This window comes from Alosa alosa, chromosome 18 (genome assembly GCF_017589495.1).
Source record: "Alosa alosa isolate M-15738 ecotype Scorff River chromosome 18, AALO_Geno_1.1, whole genome shotgun sequence".
Lineage (NCBI taxonomy): Eukaryota > Metazoa > Chordata > Actinopteri > Clupeiformes > Clupeidae > Alosa > Alosa alosa.
Genome location: NC_063206.1, coordinates 28,064,463 through 28,077,822, shown reverse-complemented (window position 1 = coordinate 28,077,822; position 13,360 = coordinate 28,064,463). Strand labels below are relative to the sequence as shown.

Genomic DNA, 13,360 nt, shown 5'->3' with positions numbered 1-13,360 from the left:
ACACACACACACACACACCCCTGCCCACCGTGGCCCAACACAGTGCGCTACAGTATCACGCTCCCTTCCGCGGTGGTGCTCCTGCGAGTGGGTAGGCGTGGCAGGCCCGACCTCGGACCCAGATTGTTGGCATTCCAGTCCACGGTTCCCCACTCCGCTGCCTGCTGATCCATTCATCATGGCACCGCCTGCCACTAACAGAGGCACATTGTGCGCTCAGACAGGCACAGTCTAGCACTGGATGGGGACGGTGCCAACTCTGCCCCTCCCCTCCCCCACTGCCTGCTGCTGTAATGTCCACGCCCCTCCTCCAGGCTCGTCTGTGGCTCCAGTCCGAGGGGACTATCTCTTTGGTCTGGCCCAGATCAGGAGCTTTCCACTGTCTCCTCTTGTATACTGTGCGCAAGTGAAGAGGAGAGTTTACTTGTCTCACTGACACTTCCCAAAAAAAAAAGGGAAAAGCATTAAGGTTTGCTCTTTCATTCATTTCATGCTGATACATAAGTGTTTCCCATACGAAATCAAAACCAGCCGCCACACATGGATATTCTATGTTGTACTATTTAAATTAAAGATAAGATAAAATCCTTTCATTGAGCTGCGCTTTTTACGCACGCAGCCTTTCCTTGCCCCGCCCGCTCTCTCTCGTAAGGAGCCCGCTGCCCCTCCTCTGCATGTGCATTTAACAAAACATTAAGGATAGTTGAAGGATTGTTGTTGCCACATAGAAGCATTGCATAGAAGACAGTGGGCTAAATTGCTATTAAATCCGCTTAGCATCGTGACAATGCTGCGCAAATTTGTTCAAAACTGCTGCATTAAAGTTAACTCTGCTAAGGTCTTATCAGAACATAGTACATTGAGGAGACTAAAATAAGTTAAGTGCAATCAAGCAGTATCTCAAAGCTAACATTAGAATACTGTTTGGATGTCGAGTTTAGCATGCTTACAGCTGTTTGTCAATTTCGATACTCATGCAGGGCTCATTTCATTGACTCTGACACTGAATGTTTGCAAAATCCCGATGTAAATGGAAAAGAGTTTTCCAAGACTCAAAAGTGCTTGTCACAATGAGAAGTACGAACCTTTATTTTAACTATGTAGAAAACGTTATGAATTGCATCCACACATCAGCAGCCTTTTAACTGTGTACATAATCCATATCCATTTTGCGAAAAATAAAATAAAACCTGAGGGTTTCAGTTGTTAAATAGGTGAAAACAATACATTTAACCATGTAGCCCCATGTATTTTGGACTCGCACGCGATCGCCATCTAGGTGAACTCTGGTGAACTGCAGCCAAATTCGGTTTGTATGGGATTTAAGAGTGGGGAGGCTCTCCCCCCCAAGTCGTGCTACCGCCACAAATTCAGTCAAATTCTGTGGGAAACACTGTACATGTAGGCCCCTTCCTCCTCTACACACAAACAAACACACACACACATCTCAGATAAATGCTTTGGCACTGACATGTAAACACAAGCATACTCTTTCTCAAGAATGTGATTCCAGAGTCAGGAATGTCCAGTAGAGATTAGCTCTCGGCTGGGTCACACATGAATAATCCAGGGTAAAATAAACTGGAGTGTTAACAACCTGGACAGCACGTGTACGTGTTTAAGCTAAGCTAAGTACGTGTTTAAGCTCTACAAGTGATCGGCGTGATGATCGCCATTAAAAGAGACATCACCTGTAAATAAGTCATTTTCACACAGCATTTTCAAACCGATCTCAATGTGCTCCAGTTCCATAGTTACATCGATGGTGCCATAGTTACATTGATGGCATGGATCTCATCTGGATTACTACTTTTCCCACTAAACTCTCAGCTAAAGAATCAGGATATCACACTGTCAGACTGGCTATCAAGCTAAATGCTGATTGGCTGCAGCAACTGACAATCAGAGCCTGCGGAAAGGCTCATCTCGTTTGACTGACATCCTTTTTATATCCATTGCACTCCCAGGGCTATTACTGTGATGAAGAGCAACTTGAGGCCAGACTCTTGATCCTTGCGTTTGGCACCCACTTCAGTGCATTTTTTGTTGTAGCTTTCTGATGTACTGCCTTCGCACCGGCTTATCAACCTCATCAAGAGGAACTTCAATTAGACAGCATCTTCCTGCCATCAAAAGGACTGGTTTTCAGCTTTTTTCCCTGTGAGGCTCTGAGGGATGTGTTCCCAAAGGCTTTGTAAACAGGATATGAAATGAATGGGAAAAAATATGGATGCTATTTTGTAAATACTTTGATTAAAGAAATGGTCAAATATTGCTCTGAAATGTCAGAAGTAAAGAGAAGAAGCTTCAACAAAAGCTTCAACTGAAGCTTAACTTTGAACCAAATAAATCACTATGAGTCACTCTACAAGACCTCCACAAGTCAAATAGACAAGAAAAAAAACAGGACAAGCCACGATAAGAATGTTCCCTCTGAGCTTGTATAGGGAGAAAAACAGGAACTGTTCATTTGAAGCCCTGCACCCGGAACACATTGGATACGTTCTTGTTAGTCACACTTTGGCAAACTTGAGGTGGCTTTATCCAGCCAAGCTGGTGCCATTCTAGAATGTTCTGGTGCTGCTCTACTTTACCTCCTCCCCCTCTGTGCGCTGATGAGCGACACACGGGGAGGATCTCTCTGATGAATTATCAAAGGTTTACATGGAACTCCATCTCCCCCATGGATATCTTCCCCTTCCTTTTTCCCTCCCTTTTCATCTCGTTCTTTCTCCCCCTCTCTCTCTCTCTCTCTCTCGGTGTCTGTTTCAGCATGGAAAATGTTCCAAATCTGCACCAAATCATCAGAGATGTTCTCCTGCTGTCACTCACGGCCATAAATAAACTCAAGCATCGGGACTGCTTCATTATCATTTTAAACGACGCTCTAAAACATGTGAATGCAAATGTTTCCTCATCCACAACAATGATAAGTTCTACACTAGCTTGCAAAGTCATTTTGAAACCCCTGTCTTTCTTTCCTCTGTATAACATAATGGCCAGTTTTTCTCAGATGGGGTAAATTTGAGAAGAAGAGAATTCCATCTGCTACAAGGCTTATCTTTACGAGAGTAATGTTCCTTTCTACCTTACCGTGGCTGCTGTTGGACTCGCATGCCAACAGATCGATCGCGACAGCCTCCCTTCCCCCGTGGGAGCCAGTACAGTCTCCTCCTCTCATCACACACATCCTCACCCCACACCAGATCCTTCTCTCAACCCCCCACACCCACCCACTCCAACATCTCTACCCCCCCCACACACACACATAAACTCACACCAGCACGACCCCCAACACCACCACCACCAGCATCCCCTCCCACATCTGCCCAGACAGTAATGAGGATCCGGAGGGTCAATAACCACTAATGGTTCTGAGTGTCTCCACCGAGAGCCTCTTCATCACTACTGATGGGAGGAAGAGGAGGACAATGTGGGGGAGGCAGCAAGACAGCGGATGCTTGATCGGAGAGAGAGAGAGAGAGAGAGACCGATGTGTTGCCTGTGGGCAGAGGATGAGCATATATTCTCTCTTTCTCTTTTTATATCTCTCTCTCTCTCTGTCTCTCTCTCTCCCTCACACACATACACACACACACACACACACAGAGGTGCATAGGCAATGTGGTGAATCTCATGTGTGGCGTATGAAAACCTGCCACCACTGCTGTATGTTTTCTAACAACCTCGGCTGTTGGTATGCATCTGTAGAGGAGACCCCAGCATTTTATTTACAGCAAGTTAGCCTCAAGGAGGGGAAACACATACAAACACACACACACACACACACACACACACACACACACACACACACACACAGGCACACACACACACACAGGCACACAGTCACATCAAGAGTTTAGTCCTCCATGCTGTACTCGGAGCTTTATAACCCACTCCTGAGGGCTGTGTAATCTGCAAAAGCGCTGGAGGATAGTAAAATAAGAGAGTTATGAGTCCAATAAGAGTGAGTGTGGGTAGTGTTCGAGGTTGGGAATCCCCCCCGCCACACACACACACACTCAGTTTTTGATTTCAGTAATAACAAAACTCCCAAACGGTGCCAAAGAGCCATAATTGGCCTTTTAGCTAAAAGTGCTAACTTCTTTTCCTTGCCCATCTGTGTCAGTGACCGAGGGGTTGGAGCTTGGCGATGTCAAGCCGAGAGAAGCCAGCTGCTTGCAGATGTTGTTACGAGCCTCTGCGTGACCGTAATGTTTTTGTGGTCACAGTGACGCCGTTTAGCGCACGGCAGTATGGGTCGGCCCTGTTTGACTTTGAGTGCTCAGCTCCTACAGATTTGATGGCAGCTCACGCTGATCGCAGTGTGTTCCCTGTACATTTGATAAGGGCTAATCTAAGCAAGAGTTCTATACATGTGCACATCTACTGACAATATACTGTATCAGACATTTTTGCAGAGCCAGACACATTTGTTGTCGACATTTGACATTCACACCCTGATGGGCACACACCCATACTATACTATTTACTGTGCGCACACCCTGGTGCGACGCATGGCTGAAAGACTGACTGACTGAAAGACTGACTGACTGGGTTGCCAGGGGCGATGATGGTTGTTGACGGGATTGGGCTCATGTTCAGACAAGCCGTTTGCTTTTGCTGGCTGTTAGTTTATTGCAGGCTCCAATTTAAACATATATGGTAATGCAGGTGCCAGCACACACACACACACACACACACACACACACACACACACACACACACACACACACACACACACACACACAGTCATGATACACATACAGAAGTAAGCCCTGTCAGTCAACAAGAGGGGTATGGCCACCCACATTGGCCCAGCAGGTAATAATATCACTGGTTTATGCAGTACTATAAATTAAGCCCGTTTTACTCAGTCTTCATATTTACATTCAAAGAAATGAAGCTGCAAAAACTGCAAAGCCCTTAATAGTGGTATTTAACTCTTCACTTTGAAATGCCCAGACCGGCTATTGCATGACACACCTTAAAAGTGGACTGACCACAGGGCATAATTTCATGAGTTATGCACGTTTTTGTTAGAGTTTAACATTAAAGGAAAATGAACCTCAGATTTTTCCATGAGTTATTCTATGCTTAACATACATATACTGTACATTATATGCAGGGGAGAAAACTAAAGAATAACTGGAAAATGCAGAAAGTAAGGAAAGCAGAGGTAGAAATGTTCTAGTGTAGACAAGGTGACTATGTTGAGGTCTTTTTAAAATGCGTGTCCTAATCTATTATGCTAGGCTAGCATTGTACATCTGTATTCGCTTTGGGAGCAGTCTTACACAGTTGATGAAGGACATTTTTTCAGACAGCTTTCTTGTTCTCAAGAAACCTTGTGCACTATACTGGAACATTTCTTAAATGTACATCACTTTCTTCAGTGCACAGCAATCACCTCCAGGATTTCCAAACAAACAAGAACCTACAGTTTATTTGGGTTGTCCTGCTTTTTTTTCTTTTACATCTTCATTAGAATAGTCATAGAAACCTACATTATACCTACATACCTACATTTTCTTGTATTATTTAAAATGGTAAATTGCTGTAGAATAAGCACACACACACACACACACACACACACACACACACACACACACACACGCTTGCGTTAACACATGCACAGAGACTTGCAAACAGAAATATATATACATATGCATGCCTTTAGTCATAAACACTTTGGCACCTGCATGTTGACACACACACACACACACCGATGTGAACACAGTTATTTACCTACTGTATGCATGTATCCACAGACAGAAGCTACTATAGTGTGTGCAGCATGAGAGAAGAGTGAGAAGGTTAGCAGCTGGTCTCTGGCTGGTCTTCATTAGTTCTCGCCTGAGGCTGATGGCCAGAAATGGATTAGTACTTAAACCTGCTCCCAAAACACACAAAAACATGCTCCCTCTTGGCAGCTGCAGAGTACCACTTGGTGTCTGGTGCATTGGTGCAAAATGGTCAATGCCCATTTTGCATTGACCAGGGAAAACATATCTATCTTTTCTTTTATGATACTTCCTTTCAGTTGCTTATGAAGCTGCATGAAAGTGCAAGCAAAAGGTTAAAAAAAAATCTCAGAGAGAACAGTTAAGTCTGATCGATTATGTTCCCCTGAAAAGACCTGCATCTCTATTCGTCGTTCTGATTACTTTAGAGTGCGCTCATAATGCCTCTTTATCTCCGCAGGATGAAGGGAGACTGAGGTAGGAGCTGACTCCTGGTCTGCAGGACCGACGACCGCACCGCCATCTGGAGTGATCGCTGGTGCGGCCTCCAGAGCAGCATCTGGCTGTGGCTCTGATGGAGAGGCCCATTCATCCCTTCCCAGATGTGTCCCGCGGCATTCCGGGTGATCTGGAAGCCTCCATCTCCTGAGTCCAATTTAATTATCTGCGACTCTCCCACACTGCAATCCGCTTGATTTTGAGGCATCTCCCAAATGGACTACAAATATGGCCGCCTTAGCCTCCCTGCCCAGGCTGAGGACTACAGAAGAGAGCCTATCCTGCAAAACGCAGGCAATAGGTCGATGAGCCTGTTGGCTCTAGTGGAGGGGAACAGAGGGCAATGGTGGCCCTGGGGCAACAAGAAGGCCAAGCTTTATAGTTTCCTGTTTGGACTGACAGTGGCCTTTCTGATCACAGCATCCTATGTCCTTAATGGTGACAAGAAGGGTCTCCTGCTGACCCCATCGCCATACCACTTCCAGGTTGTGAGCAATACAGGACATCACCCTTATAACCTGACCTTTGACAGAGACTATGCTGGTGTTAAAGAGGTGGTGAAGAGCATTGTAGCCAAAGTGGAGTTCAGCCATCGAAGAGTGCCTGATCTCAAAGAACTGCTGGAAAGTGAACCACATGTAAGTTTAATGCTTTTTATGCATAGTCCTTGCGAAAAAATGAGAAATGTTTTCAAAGCATCCTCGAGCTGATTTGTCTGACCTCATTAGTGCTTGTTAGACACTATTTTGTCTTTTTTTAACCTTTTTTGTCTTTCTGTTATTCTGTTTTTCCCCTTTTTATCCTTCCCTTCTTGTTGCTTTCATGTGACGTTCAGTTTGGTATTTTGAACTCTTATTCCCTTATTTATGTATATTTTTAATTATGCATTTATTTCCCTTGTCTAGAAAGCACTGTTCAAACCCATTTGTTTTAAAATAAGCCAACATTATATAATTAAAAGTGACATGATTAGATCACCTCTAGCCTTCACTTGACATTACCAACTTCTGAAACCAACTTCTCTGCATTGACAACACAGATATTCTCCGTTATCCCCCGTAAGTTCCTCACCAGCATCAAAAATCCTTGCTGGTACGAGGAGCATATTGGGAATGCCACTGCTGACGCCTACGGGAAGAACGTGTACACCCTCTACTCACGCCGCTTCCAGGCCATCTACAAATACCTGAGGAATGCTTTGATGGAACATCTGTACGAGCACGGAGGGAAACGGTACCGCCTGCGATGCCTCCCTTACTTCTATATCATGGGCCAGCCGAAGTGTGGCACTACGGACCTGTACGACCGGCTACGCCGGCACCCTGACGTCCGCTTCACAACTATGAAGGAGCCCCACTGGTGGACCAGAAGAAGATTTGGTAAGGAGTTAAGTTCAGTGGAACTTTAGTTAAAAAAAATCTTGCAGACAATGCCACCAAACTTCAGCTTTAACTTTGCTAATGCCAAAGGTTGTGTCATTGTGACAGAACCCAAATGTGTATGAAAGGTAATCATAAAAAGGTAAATATGGGGTAGGATTAGCCTGGCGTAGCCAGACTAGATTTCTTATTAGAATTTTAGTCTGGTAACCCATAATTTAGATTTGATTATGGGATGAATTTCAACCGATACAGGGAAAAAATGCATTGGCACATAAATAGATAGGGCTGACCAATCAGAGCGACTAAATATGTGAATCCTATAGGGAGAACAGCAAAAACATCCTTCTTCTGGACAAATGCCTTAATCACTGTTTTCTGTTCATCTTTTAAAGCAATTGCGCTGTCAATATCTTGTATAACAGCGGAATCAAAACATCTCGCTTAGCCGCTGCCTTTTTGTTGAAAACAAAATCAACTCAAGTGTACTCAGGTTGACGTTAATGATTATGTCACTGACTGTTGCTCATCTGTCCATCATTGTATAAAGTCTACCCACATTTTTTGATTGGTCTGAACACAGCTTGTCTAGGCATATTAGATATAGACTTCTTAATGGAGGGACTCCAGACCCAAATTCAGTCTGGAGGGGGCGCACAGAACTGAGGAGACCATGGTGCCTTGCTATGGCACTGCACTGATGCCTTCATCTCTGACAAACGAGGGCCACATATGTGCTCCTGGGGGTGTGTGAACAGAACAGCCTCTGCTTAGTCAGCAAATCTAGGCACACATGAAGAAACAGACAGAGAGAGAGCGAGAGAGAGAGAGAGAGAGAGAGAGAGAAGGAGAGAGAGAGAAATGAGCATAAAATACAGTAGCAATTTTTAAATTGTGAAAGATTCAACTCTGTCAGAGGTGTGGTGTAATATCCATTTGGAAAAAAAATGCATGCTGTACTCCCTTCACAAACATCTTATTGCGCGTGCTGCATGGTATCGTAATCAAAGTGAGAGATATACAAACACACCAGTGTCTGTAGCCATAATTAGACTCACTCTGTGTGCACTATATATCACAGCTGGCTTGTGTGTGATGAAATAACACACTGGGTGACTATTTATGGTCATTGACACAAGCATTTCCAAAGTGCTTGTGAAGCTGTTCTGTGATATAGCGTCTATGGAGGTGTTAAATATTTATAGGCCACTCTAACTCATGTGACTCATTTGTATTCTGCAGCCTCTAGAATCTAGGTGATTTACAGAGAGAACTCAGACTCAAATCAAACTCAGCCATCAAATGTGTTATCAGGCTTTTTCTTACAAGGATACATTCGGCAAATCCTTAAGTAAATACAACATGATTTAAACTATCAACTTATTAGGTAATGCTTTTAAAAATGAAATGTGAACCACTTAACATATTTATTTGTTTATGATTACTGAGTAACTTTAGGACATACTGTTACATAAATGTGTGTTCTCGTGTGTTATACATAAATTACATAAATGTGTTATTCTGTAATAGAACTTTTTAGTGGTTTTGCTAGCCACTTCTGTCAAACAGGCTCATGTAGCTTTGAGGAAAACATCAGGGACTGGTGCATTTTTCATCTTCATCAGCCTTGTAACAATTTACAAAATTGCCATTTTCTGCCCAGTGGTATCAGGATAATCACATTTCATACCAGCACTGTGACCAAAAAGCATGAAACACTTTCAAGCTGCAAAGATCACATGGTATTTTCCATTTGTTGTGAATGCCTTTGTCTTTTGTGTGTGTGTGTGTGTGTGTGTGTGTGTGTGTGTGTGTGTGTGTGTGTGTGTGTGTGTGTGTGTGTGTGTGCGTGTGTGTGTCTGAGTGTGTATCTATATGAATGTGTTATGTGTGTATGTCTGATCTGGGGAAGCATTACTGATATGCATGGCATGTTCTGATAAGACTGTAACATTTAACTAATACAGCCACACAACAAGGTGTCCAGACCGATAATTTGTGTGAATAACAGGAGCTGCACTACACACTGGCTTGAACAGTCTGAATAGGACTGATGGGGAACAACAATCTAATGAATGAATGAATGAGATTCCTATGACCCTATACAGGTGACTGAATACTGATTGTCTTTCTGACTCAGGTATCATTAGGCTGAGTGATGCCTTCCAGGCCCGCTACCCCATGAAGGACTACCTGGATCTGCTTGACCTGGCAGCTTTTCAGATTCACGACAATCTCTTGGGGAACCGATCCAAAGGTCGCACCAAGCGGGATATCATTATTGGTAAATGACATCATGATGCAAAAGTAAACAGCAATGCATCAATTCCAAGCCCGTTTTTGTAGTCAAGGTGGACCCTCGGCAAAAACAAGGTTTCTTTTCCCTCACACATGCTGTGGAGGTGAAATCCGGTTTCTTAATCCTTTAATCTGAAATGGTTAGGGGTTTCTGCGGTGTCCAAGACTGAGGCAGTGGCTGATTTGTGATCTTGTGATAAAACAGGATCACTGATATGTGGCGTGAGGATGCTGTTATAATCTGCCCAACCCTCATGACCAAGGGCACAGTGAAGGACATGACCATGCTCTTATTTGTGCACTGTTACCTACATATTACCAATATTACTGGTACATGTTTTTTTTTTTTTTTTTTAAAGATGTGTGCACTGTTATGTTATTCTCTTTTGGCTGTATGTTTAGCTCTAAATGGTGACTGCCCAGTCCTTATCAAAGCAAATTAAATTAAATCACTTTAATTGTAAAGGACATGGTGCTCGCAGGCGCAAAAGCTTACCCTGTCAACAATAAGTAAGGGTGACAGTTTGTGTGAAGGAGCTCATTTGGAATTAAAGAGTAGATTTTTGGATCTGCCAGTGAGAAGGTCATGCAGGTCTCAGCTCTTACTGCTTATATTTTACCTCGTCTGGCACTGCGCTGTCTGGACTATGAATGTCAGAGTTGATTTATCATCATACTGACCACAGCGTTGCTGATAAATGGGAGACCTCATCAGGAATTTGCAGGACATCATGCCGGATACCTGCTGTGCATGTCGGAGCACTGAGTGGGGTATTATTAGATGCAGTCAGTGCAAGGCCCTCATCTAAATTCAGACTCATGTGGCTATTAAAGCTCACATCTCAGATGGAATTCATTCGTCTTCAAGTGGACAAAGCTAACAAACATCAAAGCGAGTCCTCCAAGACAAGCCTTTGAAAACTACCCTCACATCACAACCTGGCAGTGCCATGTCTACGTTCAAACAGAAAATGCTATATGCCCAGACATAACTAACTATATCTGATATCATATTATATGAGAATAAGTTTTAAAAATAATGGATTTTTATTATTTCTTGAGTAGAGATGTGAAGAAATGGTCATGGGATAGTACCTTGTTTTTGTCAGGTGAGGCCAGTGCATCAACTATGTGGGACAACAATGCCTGGGTGTATTTCTACCATAACGGGACAGAGGAGGAGCCACCATTCTTGGTGCTGGACTTCATTCATGCTGTTCAACCTGATGCCAAATTTATTGTGATGCTCAGAGATCCAGTAGAGAGGTACAGTACATATGTATCCTCTTATAGTTTTTCGTATAAGATATACAGGCTGTTTATTCAGATGTATAGAAATGCCCTCAAAATAGCACACTTCATTCACTTCTCTGGTCATGGATTAAAATGGGCATAGATTTGCTTATTCATACAAACCATACTTGTTTACTTTGATTAACTTTATACTGTAATCCACTAAACTGTAACCACACTAAATACCATCCTTTGTAGCAAGTAAAAATGCTAGACATAAGATAAACATATTGTGACATATTGTGGTCGAGGAAGTACTGTTGTCAAATACACATACATCATAAAGCCATTTTGTCATATCATGAAAATCACCCAGAAAACATAGTTTATGGGGGAAAAAATCATTAAAACAAGCCATGTTTGTTGTGTGGTAGGCACACTATGAGTCAGCGTCTTCCTCTTTGGTTTGGTGGAGCTGCAGTCAAACTACAGGAATGTCTGACTCAGACTTTCCTGTGTATGTTTTACAGAATTTTAATGACTTATTGCATGTAATTAGTCCCTTTCAAGACTAATACACAGTATATTCACAGCATCGGCATGTGCATTGATGTTAATACTGTAAGTGTTTTTCATAAGAAATTAGAAAGCAAAGATTAAGTTGAGACCTTTTTATCTTACTTACTTTTAATGTATTTATTTCAAGCATACATACATATAAATAAAGACTGATTGGTCGATTGATTGATCCCTAAACCAAAGAGTCTGTCCTGGGTTGTGTTCAGCTCCTCTCCTCGTGTCCATGTGCGTTTGTGTTGTGTTGCCTCTCTGGAGTCACTCTGTGTCTGCTCTCCCACGCCGTGCTCATGTCTGCTGTGTGGTTTTGTCCTCCTCCCCCAGACTCTACTCTGATTACTTGTACTTCGGCCTGGCCAACAAGTCCGTGGAGGACTTCCACGAGAGGGTGTCCGAGTCCCTGCAGCTGTTGGAGACGTGCCTGTCTGAGAGCTCCCTGCGTTCCTGCGTCTACAATACCTCCCTCAATGTGGCCATGCCCGTGAGTTAGCCTCCAGCCTGTTTGATGAACTGATGAACTGTACATTTGTTTTCCTTTTTAAATATGTACTTAGTACCAGCTAAATTAAAGCCAAGTGGCATGGTCATGGGCTGGAGGGTTATTTGTCACAGCCTTTAGGGGCTAATGTTCCTTGTGTCGATGGCTTCCTGAGATGCGGCTGTGTCTCACTGACACAAAAACAATGACACTTCTGTTGTCTCGATTGGGCTTGAATGATGCGGACTCAGGTGACATGATAGTGTCCCTCTTGTCTGTGTCTGACGCCATGGTGCTTAGTGATGGTCTATTAGTGTCCCCTCAGGGAACTTGCCCAAACAGCTTGGCTCTGCTTCAGAGCTGGAGATTTGCTGCACCTCGAGAGGATAGAGAACTTCATTGGACTTCATTTGTTAAAGTGTTTTTACATGGATTGTACCAGCTGCAGTCTGGGTTGCTTTGGTCATAATAGATACATTTGTAGCACAAAACACAGTAGAAGGCCTCTGGTGGTTGACAAAAATGATATAAGCCTTTTTTCATGAACACAGATAACTCTGAAAACTCCCTGGCATGTAGAGACCATCTAGAGGGGGAATCTTTTAAGGATAGCCTTTGGTGCACTCTGCTGGTTGGCAGTGTAAATGAGACAAATGACAGGGGACCTCTTGTGGTCATAGAACTATAAAGCTGTTCAAGCTTTTCATACTGATATTTTACTGATTTTATCAGTACATTGAATCATCAGCTGTTGTTACGTAATACAAGGCCACCAGAAATAACATTTGAAATGTGATTTCACTGGTTTTTTCGGAGGGTCCCTTCTCCTAAGTTAGGAGAAACAGGTGAGATCTCAATAAAAGCTGCCTTATTTCTCATGAGACAAAGACAAGACATTTCAACACAAGAAACTAAAACCCAACAACATTATTTTTTTTGTTTGGTCTTTGACATTTTCCATAGCCTGTTTCTCCCTGTTTCCTTCCAGGTAAGACTCCAGGTTGGCCTGTACATAGTGTATTTACTGGACTGGCTGTCAGTGTACAGCAAAGAGCAGATCTTAGTGCTTCGCCTGGAGGATCATGCAGCCAACTGCAAAAAAACAATGCACAAAGTCTTCAAATTCCTCAGTTTAGGTAAGACCCAAACATTTT

At 43.2% G+C, this 13,360-nt stretch overlaps 1 protein-coding gene across 3 annotated transcripts in view; it reads left to right on the top strand.

Moving 5' to 3' along the window:
• chst15 (carbohydrate (N-acetylgalactosamine 4-sulfate 6-O) sulfotransferase 15) overlaps positions 1-13,360 on the top strand; it is a 31,442-nt gene that overhangs the window by 15,754 nt on the left and 2,328 nt on the right. For 2 of the 3 annotated variants that reach the window (XM_048270436.1, XM_048270437.1), the window contains exons 2-7: positions 6,205-6,880; positions 7,282-7,621; positions 9,762-9,905; positions 11,029-11,185; positions 12,053-12,209; positions 13,195-13,342. In XM_048270436.1, coding sequence (XP_048126393.1) covers positions 6,458-6,880; positions 7,282-7,621; positions 9,762-9,905; positions 11,029-11,185; positions 12,053-12,209; positions 13,195-13,342 — 1,369 coding nt within the window. In that variant the 5' untranslated portion in view covers positions 6,205-6,457. The remainder of the gene's footprint in view (positions 1-6,204; positions 6,881-7,281; positions 7,622-9,761; positions 9,906-11,028; positions 11,186-12,052; positions 12,210-13,194; positions 13,343-13,360) is intronic. The other variant, XM_048270438.1, reaches the window with a different exon arrangement.